This window comes from Pelobates fuscus, chromosome 3 (genome assembly GCF_036172605.1).
Source record: "Pelobates fuscus isolate aPelFus1 chromosome 3, aPelFus1.pri, whole genome shotgun sequence".
Taxonomy (NCBI): domain Eukaryota; kingdom Metazoa; phylum Chordata; class Amphibia; order Anura; family Pelobatidae; genus Pelobates; species Pelobates fuscus.
The window spans coordinates 337,231,621-337,246,997 of record NC_086319.1 but is presented as its reverse complement, the minus strand read 5'-3'; the positions used below and the strand labels follow the sequence as shown (position 1 = coordinate 337,246,997).

The window sequence follows — 15,377 nt, the reverse complement described above, 5'->3', positions numbered from 1 at the left end:
CTATTCATACTCTTTCACAGTTTCATCAAGTTTAAAAGTCAGAGGAAACACAGAACATGATAAATGAAAATGATAATGGTTTAATGAATCTAATTTAGCCCACAGCCAGAGTAATCTCTCTTCTCGACTCTATTGATAATTATTTTTGCTATAAAAAAAGAAAACTTGTGCTTTCAAATTCCATAATTATAGCAAGCATTATAATGTGAAGTGCTTTACAATATAGAACATTGTAACGGACCGTTTCAGCATACAAGGGGAAAAATGCGTTTAGGCGATAATCCCCTTTTCCATAGACAGGCACAGCTACTGCAGAACATCAGAACTCACGAGCTGGATACGAAATACACTCCGAACTGGAACAGCTGAACAAGAAAAGCATACAATCGGCTTACACTCTTGGCAGTCAGCTTACAATCCAATCCCCCCCAAGAACGAGACGACACTTCATTTTGAGGGTTAAGCAGGAACTCTAGACTGGGACACCCAGTCTGGCTTTTATTACAAACAAGTACATACAGGACACTCCCAGGGGGAGGATGAATTTAACCAATCACATGGATGTACCTCCCACACATTTCCTCCCCTTAGATTAGCACTTAACATAATTATACCGTACACCCTTTTCCCCAATTCCTGGATGTACCCCAAATACACATGCTACACCTCCAAAACAGGTATCCCCTGATAGCCCTTATTCAGGGGGACAACATATCCAAGAATCAGGTCATTCGGATGAATGGTTCGGGAGATATGAGGTTCCAAAGATTTGACCGACCGCATGGGTAAAGTATCCGAAAACAGTTCCATGCATTTTGGCCCTGCGGTCGGTCACAAACAAGGGAATGAAAACAGGCGAATTGCCTGTGTTATAGAGCCTGGAGAGGGTTTGAATGAATTCCCTTGTTTGTGGGGTTCTTTCTACCGAACGGCGGGTCATTCGGTAGTTTCCATACGAATTTCTGGAAGTATGGAGGTCTCAGCGGTGTTTGCCTAGTCAAGTGTCCGATTTTAGTTCCAGACACTCGACGGCAAAACACCGCTGTTCGGTAGTTTAAGATGGCCGCCGCCACGTGGTTGTTTCCTGAATGGCGGCCACCCAGAGGACACAGAACACATTACATGATTGCCAATTACCCGTTTGCAACATTGTTGCAAACGGTAATTGGAGGCACACTTAGTCCTGGGTGGTCTGGTTGTTCGGTAGTTTCCTCAATACAATGAATGGAGTGATTCTACCGAACAATCAGATGAATGCGGCATATATATATATATAACCCAGGTTAACTGCATACATAAATACATATACAATATATAGGCAGTACAATAGGATATGCTTCACAGTCTTAAAGGGACAGTAGTCCCAAAATGTCCATTGCTGATTTTAAAGGGCCAGTAGCAGCAATATAAATTAGTACATGCCCAAATATAGTCTTTAAAGTGCAATATGTCCAGGGGCCATAGTCAGCGGGCAGGAGGCTAGCAGCCAGGCCTCTCCAGTTCACAGTGGCGAAGCTGGTTTCGCCACATTTCTCCCCTTGGCCAATTAGACTAACAGGGTACCTGACTTTCTGCCGGTCAGTGCCCTGGTTAGTCCAGCAACCCACCCACAAAACAGAAATAACAGAGCAGCCCACCCACACTAACCGGTTACTACATCTGGGTGAGGAAGGATTTTGTCCAAGTTCTGGTGTTTCACCACTGCTGGGTGGGAGACGGGTAGGCTGCCTTGGTGGGTTGCTGAGGGGGCAGAGACCAGCGGTACTCTGTCCTGTTGCCAGCACTACCACGGGAGTAGTCTGGTGGGCGTCTGGTTGCTGGAGACTGGCTGTCTCCCCTTTAGGTGCGCAGCTCGACTGCCGGAGGGGGAGACCGACTGTCTCCCCTTTGGATCCATCACACTGAGGCTGGGGAACAGGACCGACCGTCCCTATCCCTTGTGCTGTAAGTGCAGAGACTACGGTCCCATCTGCACAGTTGTGGGGCTTAACATCTCCCCTTGGTGAGTTAGGCTGCCGCTGGAGAGAGGGTGTAACAAGCTCCTCTCTCTGGACGGTAAACTGCCGCTGGGGAGGGGGGTTAGCAGGCTCCTCTCCCTGCCACTCTCTCTGCTGGTGGAAAGGGGGACCAGCTGTCTCCCCGGTCATTCTCTTGTCCGGCTGCTGGGGTGCGAGACTGACTGTCTCTGCTCCCTGCAGGACACACTGCCGCTGGGGAGGATGGACGACACCATCAGCTCCCTGGGGCACACACTGCCGCTGGGGAGGGAGGACGCTGCTCTCCTCTCCCTTCGCTTCACACTGCCGTCTTGGCATCTCACTTTGCTGCTGGGGGGCAGGAACAACAACCTCTGCCCCCTGTAACTCAGCCTGCCGCTGGGGAGGAAGGACTGCACCTTCGGCTCCTTTGGACCCACACGGCTGCTGGGGAGGATGGACGACACCATCAGCTCCCTGGGGCACACATTGCCGCTGGGGAGGGAGGACGCTGCTCTCCTCTCCCTTCACTTCACACTGCCTTCTTGGCATCTCACTTTGCTGCTGGGGGGCAGGAACAACAACCTCTGCCCCCTGTAACTCAGCCTGCCGCTGGGGAGGGAGGACGACACCATCCGCTCCCTGGGTTACACACTGCCGCTGGGGAGGATGGACGACACCATCAGCTCCCTGGGGTACACACTGCCGCTGGGGAGGAAGGACTGCACCTTCTGCTCCCTGGGACACACACTGCCGCTGGGGAGGATGGACGACACCATCAGCTCCCTGGGGTACACACTGGCGCTGGGGAGGAAGGACGGCACCTTCTGCTCCCTGGGACACACACTGCCGCTGGGGAGGATGGACGACACCATCAGCTCCCTGGGGTACACACTGCCGCTGGGGAGGAAGGACTGCACCTTCTGCTCCCTGGGGCACACACTGCCGCTGGGGAGGATGGACGACACCATCAGCTCCCTGGGGTACACACTGCCGCTGGGGAGGAAGGACTGCACCTTCTGCTCCCTGGGACACACACTGCCGCTGGGGATCTGGGCCGACTGCCCAGCATCCCTGTAGGGCCGGTAGAGAGATCTCGGTCCCATCTCCCCCGGCCATCTGTGGGTCTCTCCAGGGCCAGTCCATGAGGTCCCCCACTTCTGCAGCTGGTAGTGAAACAGGAGGTACCTCGGCCCCGTTTTCCCAGCTGTAGGCTAGCAGGTCTGGGTCTGCCACCCAGTTTTCCCGGTCTGCGTCCCCTCTCTGCGGCTGGCCGGAATTTAATAGTTCTACATAGTCCATCTCCAGCCCTTGTTCCATGCCAGCGAAACGGCGGAGGTCTTGTCCCAGTCCAATAGATCTCGGGCCCTGTAACATCTCACTCCGGTAATGCACGATAGCCCAGTACCGTGACTCTGCTGGACTGCCGAAGTCGACGTCTTCTGTTAGGGCCTTCCACAACAGGCCAGGGCTAGTGTAGTGATCCCCCTCCGGCTGGATGCCCTCTGCCCTCCACGTCTCTGGCTGGACAGTGCACCACCACAGTGCCCGGTATGAGACGTCCAGGCTCAGTTCCCTTTCCACGAGGTACTCAAGTTGTCTTACCCGCTCCCCTCCGGGTTGGTCCCCCAGAAGCGGCATCCGCCAGGCCATTTGTTCCTCCAACTGGTATGCGGCACCAGGAAAGCGCTGCTGCCGTTGATACTGGACTTCTTCCAGGGCATCATCCCATAATTCTATCCGGGCATTATCTCTCCATTCTAATTCACTCTCTTCCTCAGGTGTGTGTGTTGCCCAGGTGTGCGTGTTGCCCATTTTCCCAAAATCCTTCGTAGATAGGGTCGCTGTACGGGTACTGGCGTTGCCCTCACTTTGTAATCCAGGAATGGTGTTGTCTGTAGCTGTCCCTCTGGTTGTAGGAACGATCCCGCCGCTTGCCACCAATTGTAACGGACCGTTTCAGCATACAAGGGGAAAAATGCGTTTAGGCGATAATCCCCTTTTCCATAGACAGGCACAGCTACTGCAGAACATCAGAACTCACGAGCTGGATACGAAATACACTCCGAACTGGAACAGCTGAACAAGAAAAGCATACAATCGGCTTACACTCTTGGCAGTCAGCTTACAATCCAATCCCCCCCAAGAACGAGACGACACTTCATTTTGAGGGTTAAGCAGGAACTCTAGACTGGGACACCCAGTCTGGCTTTTATTACAAACAAGTACATACAGGACACTCCCAGGGGGAGGATGAATTTAACCAATCACATGGATGTACCTCCCACACATTTCCTCCCCTTAGATTAGCACTTAACATAATTATACCGTACACCCTTTTCCCCAATTCCTGGATGTACCCCAAATACACATGCTACACCTCCAAAACAGGTATCCCCTGATAGCCCTTATTCAGGGGGACAACATATCCAAGAATCAGGTCATTCGGATGAATGGTTCGGGAGATATGAGGTTCCAAAGATTTGACCGACCGCATGGGTAAAGTATCCGAAAACAGTTCCATGCATTTTGGCCCTGCGGTCGGTCACAAACAAGGGAATGAAAACAGGCGAATTGCCTGTGTTATAGAGCCTGGAGAGGGTTTGAATGAATTCCCTTGTTTGTGGGGTTCTTTCTACCGAACGGCGGGTCATTCGGTAGTTTCCATACGAATTTCTGGAAGTATGGAGGTCTCAGCGGTGTTTGCCTAGTCAAGTGTCCGATTTTAGTTCCAGACACTCGACGGCAAAACACCGCTGTTCGGTAGTTTAAGATGGCCGCCGCCACATGGTTGTTTCCTGAATGGCGGCCACCCAGAGGACACAGAACACATTACATGATTGCCAATTACCCGTTTGCAACATTGTTGCAAACGGTAATTGGAGGCACACTTAGTCCTGGGTGGTCTGGTTGTTCGGTAGTTTCCTCAATACAATGAATGGAGTGATTCTACCGAACAATCAGATGAATGCGGCATATATATATATATAACCCAGGTTAACTGCATACATAAATACATATACAATATATAGGCAGTACAATAGGATATGCTTCACAGTCTTAAAGGGACAGTAGTCCCAAAATGTCCATTGCTGATTTTAAAGGGCCAGTAGCAGCAATATAAATTAGTACATGCCCAAATATAGTCTTTAAAGTGCAATATGTCCAGGGGCCATAGTCAGCGGGCAGGAGGCTAGCAGCCAGGCCTCTCCAGTTCACAGTGGCGAAGCTGGTTTCGCCACAAACATATTTAAACATTTTAAGATAAAAAAAAAAAAATTACATTTGGTAAAAAATGAAGTCCTCCATCAACGTAGATCGGCATATCTATAGCAGACCATAAGCAGATGTACCATAAAACCAAATAATGGGTGGGTGAGTCTATCCTGCTATTCTCATTCTGTCCTGCAGTTGTATGCTTTTGAAAGCGTTTTAGGTGAGCGGTAACTGTCAAACTTAGACTGTTTACCTGATGGTCCAAGCCATGCTTACCGAACCATTCCTTATACGAACACTAAAGGCACTCAGGCCACTTCATTGAGATCAAGTGGTCTGGGTGCAATGCCCCTGACGTTTTAGTCCTGCAATCAAAAACATTGCTGCATCAACTAAACACATGTCTAGTATTAATTTTCCTGACAGTCACAAAATGGTGCTTCCACGGCAACAACCGAGTTTGATTCAATTAGGTGGCATTTAACGTTCAATTTCATCTAATACTGATTATAGGGAAGAAATATATGAAATGCTTCCCTATGAGAAGCATTCAATTAGATGAGCATGACACTTGCCGCAGATGTGCTTCTTGTCCCCAATGCTCCTGTATGAGAAGCACTGAATTGGATTAAAAGCCAAGGAAGTGATGCATGCAAAACAATGTCATCAGATGCAGAGCAGGTGGCAGCACCGAGTTAGTTTAGGTGTTGGAAAAAAGGTAAGTAAAACCCTTTTTTACACTTATTTTGTATTTAACCTTGGAGGGAACCCTGAATCTAAATGGGGTGGAGAACACTATAGTGTTTGTATTATGTTTGTATTCCTAATGCTGTAGTGTTCCCTTAAGCTATGAAAGATATGAAACTAGTGACATATAAGAAATGCTAAAATTAAATTATAGAAACAGAAAGAAAGAAACTGAAAGAGTTCAAACAATATAGTTTAATATCATATGGTGAAAACCTGGAACAGCATTTAAAGAGATGGTCTGACATACAAACATATACAGTGAGGGGAACAAGTATTTGATCCGCTACTGATTTTGAATGTTTGTCCACTGACAAAGAAATTATCCGTCTATAATTTTAATGGTAGGTGTATTTTAACAGTGAGAGACAGAATAAAATTAAAAAATTAAAAATCCAGAAAAAAGCATTTCAAAAAAGATATAGATTGATTTGCATGTCAATGAGTGAAATAAGTATTTAACCCCTTGACTTAGTACTTGGTGGCAAAACCCTTGTTGGCAATCACAGAGGTCAGACGTTTCTTGTAGTTGGCCACCAGGTTTGCACACATCTCAGGAGGGATTTTATCCCACTCCTCTTTGCAGATCCTCTCCAAGTCATTAAGGTTTCGAGGCGGAAGTTTAGAAACCCGAACCTTCAGCTCCCTCCACAGATTTTCTATGGGATCAAGGTCTGGAGACTGGCTAGGCCACTCCAGGACCTTAATATGCTTCTTCTTGAGTCACTCCTTTGTTGCCATGGCTGTGTATTTTGGGTCATTGTCATGCTGAAATACCCATCCATGACCCATTTTTCAATGCCCTGGCTGAGCGAAGGAGGTTCTCAACTAAGATCTGACGGTACATGGCCCCATCCATCGTCCCTTTGATGCAGTGCAACTGTCCTGTCCCCTTAGCAGAAAAACACCCCTAAAGCGTAATGTTTCCAGCTCCATGTTTGATGGTGGGGATGGTGTTCTTGGAGACATAGGCAGCATTCCTCCTCCTCCAAACACGGCAAGTTGAGTTGATGCCAAAGAGCTTGATTTTGGTCTCATCTGACCACAACACTGACCACAAGATCCTCCCGTGCAGTTCTGGGCTGATTTCTTACCATTCTCATGATCATTGAAACTCCACGAGGAGAAATCTTGCATGGAGTACCAGACCGAGGGAGACTGACAGTTATATTGTGTTTCTTCTATTTGCGAATCATCGCACCAATCATCGCTGCTTGGCGATGATCTTGTAGCCCATTCCAGCCTTGTGTAGGTCTACAATCTTATCCCTGACATCCGTAGACAGCTCTTTGGTCTTGGCCATGGTGGAAAGTTTGGAATCTGACTGATTGCTTCTGTGGACAGGTGTCTTTTATACAGGTAACAAGTTGATAATAGGAGCACTCCCTTTAAGAAAATGCTCCTAATCTCATCTTGTTACCTGTATAAAAGACATATGGGAGCCAGAAATCTTGCTGACTAATAGGGGATCAAATACTTATTTCACTCATTGACATGCAAATCAATTTATAACTTTTTTGACATGCATTTTTCTGGATTTTATTTTTTTGTTATTCTGTCTCTCACTGTTAAAATACACCTACCATTAAAACTATAGACTGATCATTTCTGTGTCAGTTGATAAACGTTCAAAATCAGCAGGGGATCAAATACTTTTCCCCCTCAATGTATGGGTTTATTCATTAAACAGAGCATGTCAAACTCGCGTCCCACAAGGGCCATCTTTGCAGTCCGGCGAGCACATGCTGGTGTTATAGCAGAGTAGGCACCTGCTTCCCCCACATTGCAGGTGCCTACTCTGCTAACACTTACCTGGCTGGGGAGCAGGGCCAGAGAGGGAGCTCAGTGTTCCTGCTCCTCACTGCTCCCTCGTGCCGTCTGTAGTGAAGCCGGGCGCCAGAATATGACGTCATATTCCGGCACCTGGCATCACTAAACCGCGCGAGGGAGCAGTGAGGAGCAGGAACACTGAGCTCCCTCTCCAGATGGCCCACGTCGGCTCCATAAGGTAAGGAGCAATAAAAAAAAGTATGTGTGAGTGTCTGTCAGTGTGTGTCTGTCAGTGAGTGTGTGTGTCTGTCTGTGTGTGTGTGTGTCTCTGTCTGTCTGTCAGCAAGTATGTGTATGTCTGTGAGTGTGTGTGTGTGTCTGCCAGTGAGTATGTCTGTCTGTCAGTGTGTGTGTGTGTGTGTGTGTGTGTCTGCCAGTGAGTATGTCTGTCTGTCAGTGTGTGTGTGTGTGTGTATGTGTGTGTGTCTGTCAGTGAGTATGTGTGTGTGCCTGTCTGTGTGTGTGTGTATGTGTCTGTGTGTGTGTCTGTCTGTCAGTGAATATGTGTGTGTATGTCAGTGTGTCTGTCAGTGAGTATGTGTGTGTCTGTCAGTGAGTGTGTGTGTCTGTTAGTGAGTATGTGTGTGTGTATGTGTGTGTGTATGTCTGTCTGTCTGTCAGTAAGTATGTGTATGTCTGTCAGTGTGTGTGTGTCTGTCTGCCAGTGAGTATGTATGTCTTTCAGTGTGTGTGTGTCTGTCTGCCAATGAGTATGTGTGTCTGTCAGTGTGTGTGTGTCTGTCAGTGAGTATGTGTGTGTGCCTCTGTGTGTGTGTGTGTGTGTGTGTGTATGTGTATGTGTGTGTGTCTGTCTGTCAGTGAGTATGTGTGTGTATGTCAGTGTGTCTGTCAGTGAGTATGTGTGTCTGTATGTGTGTGTCTGTCAGTGAGTGTGTGTGTTAATGTGTCTGTATGTGTGTGTCTGTCAGTGTGGCTGTGTGTGTCAATGTGTCTGTATGTGTGTGTCTGTCAGTGTGTCTGTGTGTGTCTGTGAGTATGTGTGTATCTGTCAGTATGTGTGTGTATGTATGTCTGTCAGTGAGTTTGTATGCCTGTGTGTGTGTCTGTGTGTCTGTCAGCAAGTATGTGTGTGTCTGTCAGTGAGTATGTTTGTGTGTCTGTCAGTATGTGTCTGTATGTGTGTGTGTCTGTCTGTCAGTGAGTATGTGTGTGTCTATCAGCAAGTATGTGTGTGTCTGTCAGTGAGTATGTGTGAGTGTGTCTGTATGTGTGTGTCTGTCAGTGAGTATGTGTGTATCTGTGTGTGTGTGTCTGTCAGCAAGTATGTGTGTGTGTCTGTCTGTCAGTGAGTATGTGTGTGTGTGTCTGTCAGTGTATCTGTATGTGTATGTTTATCAGTGAGTATGTGTGTGTTTGTGTGTCTGTATGTGTCTGTCTGTGAGTATGTGTGTGTGTGTGTCAGTGTGTGTGTGTGTGTCTGTCTGTCAGTGAGTGTGTGTGTGTGTGCGTGTATCTGTCCGTGAGTATGTGTGTGTCTGTATGTGTGTGTCTGTCTGTCAGTGAATATGTGTGTGTCAGCAGGAGGGTCAGATTTGGCACAGGGTGGTAGAGTGGGTGCTGTGGCTTCGTATAGGGGGGGCTGGGATTTATTAGAGAGGGGTGCTGTGGTTAAGTAGAGGGGGATGCTGGGGTTAAAAATAAAACCTTAAACCTTGTTTATGTGGCCTGTGCCAGACTTTGAGTTTGACATGCTTGCATTAAACAGTTAATTGTAATTGATAACCAAACTGTATTGAAATAAAAATTGTCTGTAAGGGACCGATCTGTGTGTATCTGTGTGTCAATATTTGTATATGCCAGTGTGGTGTGTGCAAGCTGGTTTGGAAAAAATCAAAATTTTTGTAATATTCACAGTTTGGTTACTTTAGTCTTACTTTTGCATAATTTTTTATTCACTACAATTGTTTGGTGAATAAACTCGAAACCTATAGCACCTATAAATATTGGAGGATTGAAAGAAAGTTTTGAGGCCAAAATAAATAACTAATTGAAAGTTGCTAATTTGGCTAAAATTGGCCAATAATATGCAGTTCCTCTGTCAAATCCCAGTTTAGTGAACATATATATGCATATTTGTAATGTACACAAAGTACTGTTATACATCAACTGTATAACTCAAGTTAGACTTTAAAAAGTCCTATCTGCATATAGTAATGTAAGAAATCATGTATCCACAACTATCCCAGAGTTCCCAGATTGACATACAAATGAGTACAGACAGGCATAGTGATTCAGACTTCATACTACATTTCTGCAGATACCTTTAAGAATGGACACTGTTTAAACAGGTTTTTTGTGTGTTTGTTTTCCTTCTTTTAAACCAAAGAGTGGCCTGTTATCTAAAAAGAAACAGTGACCAGACACCAGCCATAGACTGCAGTTTCGGTCTGCAAGTTAAAGTCTCTCTGAGAGCACATAACTAGGTACCAACATATTTAATACCTGTCTGTGCTCATTTGCATGTGATGCTGGGAAATCTGGGATAGTTGTAGAAACATGATTTCTTGAGTTTTTACCGCCGAAGAAGACTTCTTAATTGAGAAATGGATTTGATTAGTAACAGTCATTTTTGTATTTGTCATTTTTGTTTTGTTCTGAATTGTTTTATTGTGTTTGGTCTCACTACAATCTTTTTGCAACCTAGTTATTTGTACATTTGAATTTGTATAAAACCATTCCACAAGAGGAGGTCTTTGGAAAATATAGACCTCAGGATGTGCCAGACAAGCCAAGTCTCCACCAAATTTCCCAACAGCCCAGCTATTTTACTCAATGTTGGGAAGACTAAGAGAAAGTGCACTGGGAGCCCATTTTTAAAAAATACTATCAGAACACTTACGCAGTTATTCACAAAATGAGAATTTAAAGTGAATATAAAATTTAAGGTCAAAATAGTTAAACTGGAAAGATTATCTAAGTAGGCTTTGCTTCCAGTTTGCTATTTTGACCTTACATTTGAAATTCACTTTGAATTCACACTGTGGTAAATAACACAGGGCACTTTAAAATGGTACTTCAACAATCGGTGTATAGGCAGTGCTAGAGTCTCACCACTAACATATTGGTTCACCATATTTCTGCAATAACATTGAATGTCAAAACTTGAGAATGAGTGCTTCAAGTAAATACATGGAAATTGTAATAGAAATAATATATGGAATCAAGTAGTAGTAGATATGTCATATCTGATGCCTAATAATGAGGAAGTAAATCCAGACCAAAGCGTAGTATTCTTTAAACTTAAGTTTTACTCTAGTTACAAATAAATCGCTACATTTAATCTTATTAGAAAATTACATAGATAATAAAACTGAGATCTGAGATTAGTTAAACTGGCTTCATATGGTATAGAAGGTAAACTTTCTAATAATGAACAATGTACAGCTCTGGGTGACTGATTCACAGTAATAATGAAAATAGTTATCTTAAAGCATTATAAACACAATATGTGTTTATACAATAAATGTATACAACGTATGGCATAAAACGCATCCATATTGACTTGTTATATAACTATCAAACTGTTATCTGTTCAATTGTATGTACTATTCACTCAAACCATGACTCAAATTGCACGAGGATGAAACAAGTGTAACGTTGCGTGCAAAACAATGGACTAAAAACTTGTACAACTTGATCTATGCACAAACCAGTTTAAAATGCCGATAAGCAAAACATCTAATTTAGAAATGGATACGGCACATCAATAAGCACTGTGCTTGTTTAACCCTCATATTATCATAGAGTATCTACTTCGGCAAATTAAGGTGGTCCAATTAAATTAGTTCCACTTTATTTTTGTTATCGCTTTACCTCTCCGGGACCCTACTCAGCCAATCCTTGATACATAATAGGCGAAACACGTCACGTAATTAAAACTTGATGTCACGTAAGTATAACTTGATGTCACGTAAGTATAACTTGATGTCACGTAAGTATAACTTGATGTTGTTCCAAGTCACATCCAATCACAGCCTACCTAACATGATTGCTCCTGAACCAGGTCACTCCACATTTCATATATCTGCACACCCTGACCGTACCACCGTACCACCCTGAGCTCACACACCACAATGGTTTTGACATTGCAGACACAGTAAAAATAAAAATGCACACTAATAGTAACGCACCCAAACACCTTTACCCTCTCAGTTATATCATGGAGAATCTAGCTATGACAATTCATACCACACATTGTTATTCCATGTGCACCTTAGGTCTAGTGCAGGGCTGTCCAACCTGCACCCCCCAGATGTTGCTGAACTACAACTCCCATGATTCCCTGGCTATCAGTTTAATTGAAAGAATCATGGTAGTTGTAGTTCAGCAACATCTGGGGGGGCCGCAGGTTGGACAGGCCTGGTCTAGTGCAAAATGGTGACCCGTGCGATTCTAGCAAGGTGGTCGAACCAGGGATAATGACTCAACTCACCGAGTGTAACTTGATCCTTTAATATCGATTGTAATCACTAATCACTATACCAAGTTACGTTGCAATATGTTATTCCAATATATAACTGTATGTTACATGATTTATACTCCTGTACTATGTATGTCTGTATTGCCATTTAATGCCTTGACATTGTAACCTCTTATTTTTTCATCTGTAAACAGAAAATATTGAGATTAAGACTATATTCCCCAACTCTGATAGCCAGCATGAACATAATTAGACTTTTCATGGAACACTTACATAAAATCCCCCAACAATACACGATAGATAGGTTTACAGAGAGATAAAAAGACTACAAACAATAATAGAACATATTTAATTACATTACATGAATATAATGAAATAATAGGAATGCAGGGTTTACCTTCCAGTGCATACTTCATGTCCTGGGCAAACAGACCCCACATGACTTCAGCGCTGAGTTTTCCCATGTTTAGCTCCTGAGGAAATCTAGGGGTAAATGAAATATATTAGCTTTGTGCTCTTGTTTCTAGTCCTCTTTGACATTTTTACACATTCAAAGCATGAGTTTGTCTATTGTTGCTCTCATTCGTTTAATGTTGCATTTCTAGTCACCTGAGTTACACCTAAACTATTAAATAACATTGGCGCATGATCACTGATTATGTTTTTATCATATAAATTGTTCTCACAATAAATTTTATTTTTAAGTAATACAATTATTGGATGTTAATGTATTGAATTATAAAGCAAGTACAACTACAAGAATTTTGGATCAGAGATAAAATTGTAAGTATCTCTTTACATCAAATAATTGTAGGCATGGTCATGTAATAATATCACCATATTAATAATTGTATTAATAATTATTAATATTTATTAGTATTACTAAAATATTATTTTCATTTTTTTATATAATGTTCCCAAAATATTATGTTTAATATTTTGCCCCACAATTATCCCTACAACATTGTATATTATAGTCACAGGACTATATGTGCTTTTATCTGTGCTGGAAACACCTTAAAAAACAGACCGGGCTGAATATTACATTACATGTTTAGAGATCTGTAGTATTATACAAGTATAACATCAAGAAATGTCAAATACAGAGCAAAGAAATAACCCACTAGGGCAAATGCAGTCTTCTGCATTAAATAAAATGTGGAGGAAAATTCACATTTATCTGTAATCCAACCCTTTCACCAGATAAAGTGATAACAACTTACTCTGTGGAGTTATCAAACCCCATCCAAAGTGTTTAATGGTGCACATTAAAGTATTATTGTAACACAAATAAGTCATCTTAGATTATTTAGCAATGTTTGGTTATTAGATGTTTCTTTGCTTTCATAACTCCCCAATAGTTGTAAAACTTAAGCTTGCATGAAGCTCACCCACACGGACACATTCTTGTGTTTTAGGATGGCTACCGTGCATCATGGTATTTGTAGTTGTACCACAGCTAGGCTGCCACTTACCAGATTACTCATGGTATACATGATATTTGACTGTAAAGGTAATTTTAACTCTTATCTTCAAACATATTTTTCCAATCTCAGAAATGGTATGTGGCAGTAATGGTTTGTTGCCATAATAAACAAAGTAAAAAGAGTAAATTATAGACACTGCTTCCCTTTGGAAAAGGGATAACTTTAAAATTGCCAATATACATAATACATATATACAATTGCAGCACTATCATTTCTACCTTCCCTCCCTCCACTACAGCACAAAATGACTCACTGATCATAAATGATGAATGTCTGGCAAAGCTGCTGAGGACAACTGAGCCTGTCTACATCTGTCCAATCAGTGAGCACCTCAGACATGCTCAATATGCCCCTAGACATGACTTTTTAAATGTCCCAAGCAGGGTGTGTGAACTCGTTGCCCAAAAAGTCTTAAAAGCTCATTAAAAGTCATTACTTCAAGTTGCCTTGAGATGATGTAAGGAGCTTATAATGCACAGGTTCAATTCCTTCCAGGGCAAGACTTTTATTTGTCTGCTCATTCTGCGCACATCCAATTAAGTTTTATGATTTAAATCTCTACATTTGGATTTAGATTTCTGCTTATTATACACACTTTCACAATTGTAATGAAGTTATCAAATTTATATTATCCTAATACATTAAATTAAAGGACCACTCTAGGCACCCAGACCACTTCAGCTTAATGAAGTGGTCTGGGTGCCAGGTCCAGCTAGGGTTAACCCATTTTTTTTTATAAACATAGCAGTTTCAGAGAAACTGCTATGTTTATAAATGGGTTAATCCAGCCCTCAAAGCCTCTAGTGGCTGTCTCATTGACAGCCGCTAGAGGCGCTTGCGTGATTCTCACTGTGAAAATCACAGTGAGAGCACACAAGCGTCCATAGGAAAGTATTGATAATGCTTTCCTATGAGACCGGCTGAATGCGCGCACAGCTCTTGCCGCACGTGCGCATTCAGCCGAATGGGAGGAGAGGAGGAGGATCGGAGGAGAAGAGCTCCCCGCCCGGCGCTGGAGAAAGGTAAGTTTTAACCCCTTTCCTCTCCCCAGAGCCCGGCACTATAGTGGTCCTTTAATGTTCTTATTAAAACTTGGACAAACTACATTAAATTCACTTATTGAGTTTCTATGGAGTGAACCTGCAAGAGTGAATAGGTTTAATTTCTTATGCGTTTATCCATGTAACATATTATATTTACTGCATGTAATATCTCAAACAATGGCCTTGGTTTATTTCTTTCAGATACATTTTTTTAAATGATCACAATCTATTGCAAAAATCCCCATAGACTTTAATGGTGACTTCTATAGATGAATAATTTGAAAATGTTTTCTAACAGATTGTTAGGATTTGAAAAGTATTCAAACGGAGGCCAATGTTTGTTTATTTTTATATGATTTAGGAAAATGTATAATAATAAAAAAAAGAGTAATTGTTTTATGCCTATAACAATATTTCAACACAGGTTGGTAGCACAAACGACAAACACATTAAGAACAATGGAATTCGCAAAGCTCAGTTTCAGTATCTGCACTATGTGTGTCTTCTCTTAATGTGTCATCAAATAGGAGCACTGTGTCTCTTCTAGAATTTTCTCTCTCATGTCAGCTGTGTGTGTGTGTGTTTGAAGAACTTTCTTTCTACAAAACCCAGTACTGTGTGACTTCTTTAAATCTTT

The 15,377-nt window shown here is 43.0% G+C and overlaps 1 protein-coding gene across 1 annotated transcript in view; it reads right to left on the bottom strand.

The window, feature by feature from the left end:
• The window catches only part of UNC13C (unc-13 homolog C), a 507,695-nt gene that overhangs the window by 167,114 nt on the left and 325,204 nt on the right, over positions 1-15,377 (bottom strand). The window contains exon 20 of the mRNA XM_063449078.1: positions 12,608-12,693. Within this exon, the coding sequence (XP_063305148.1) occupies positions 12,608-12,693 (86 nt within the window). The remainder of the gene's footprint in view (positions 1-12,607; positions 12,694-15,377) is intronic.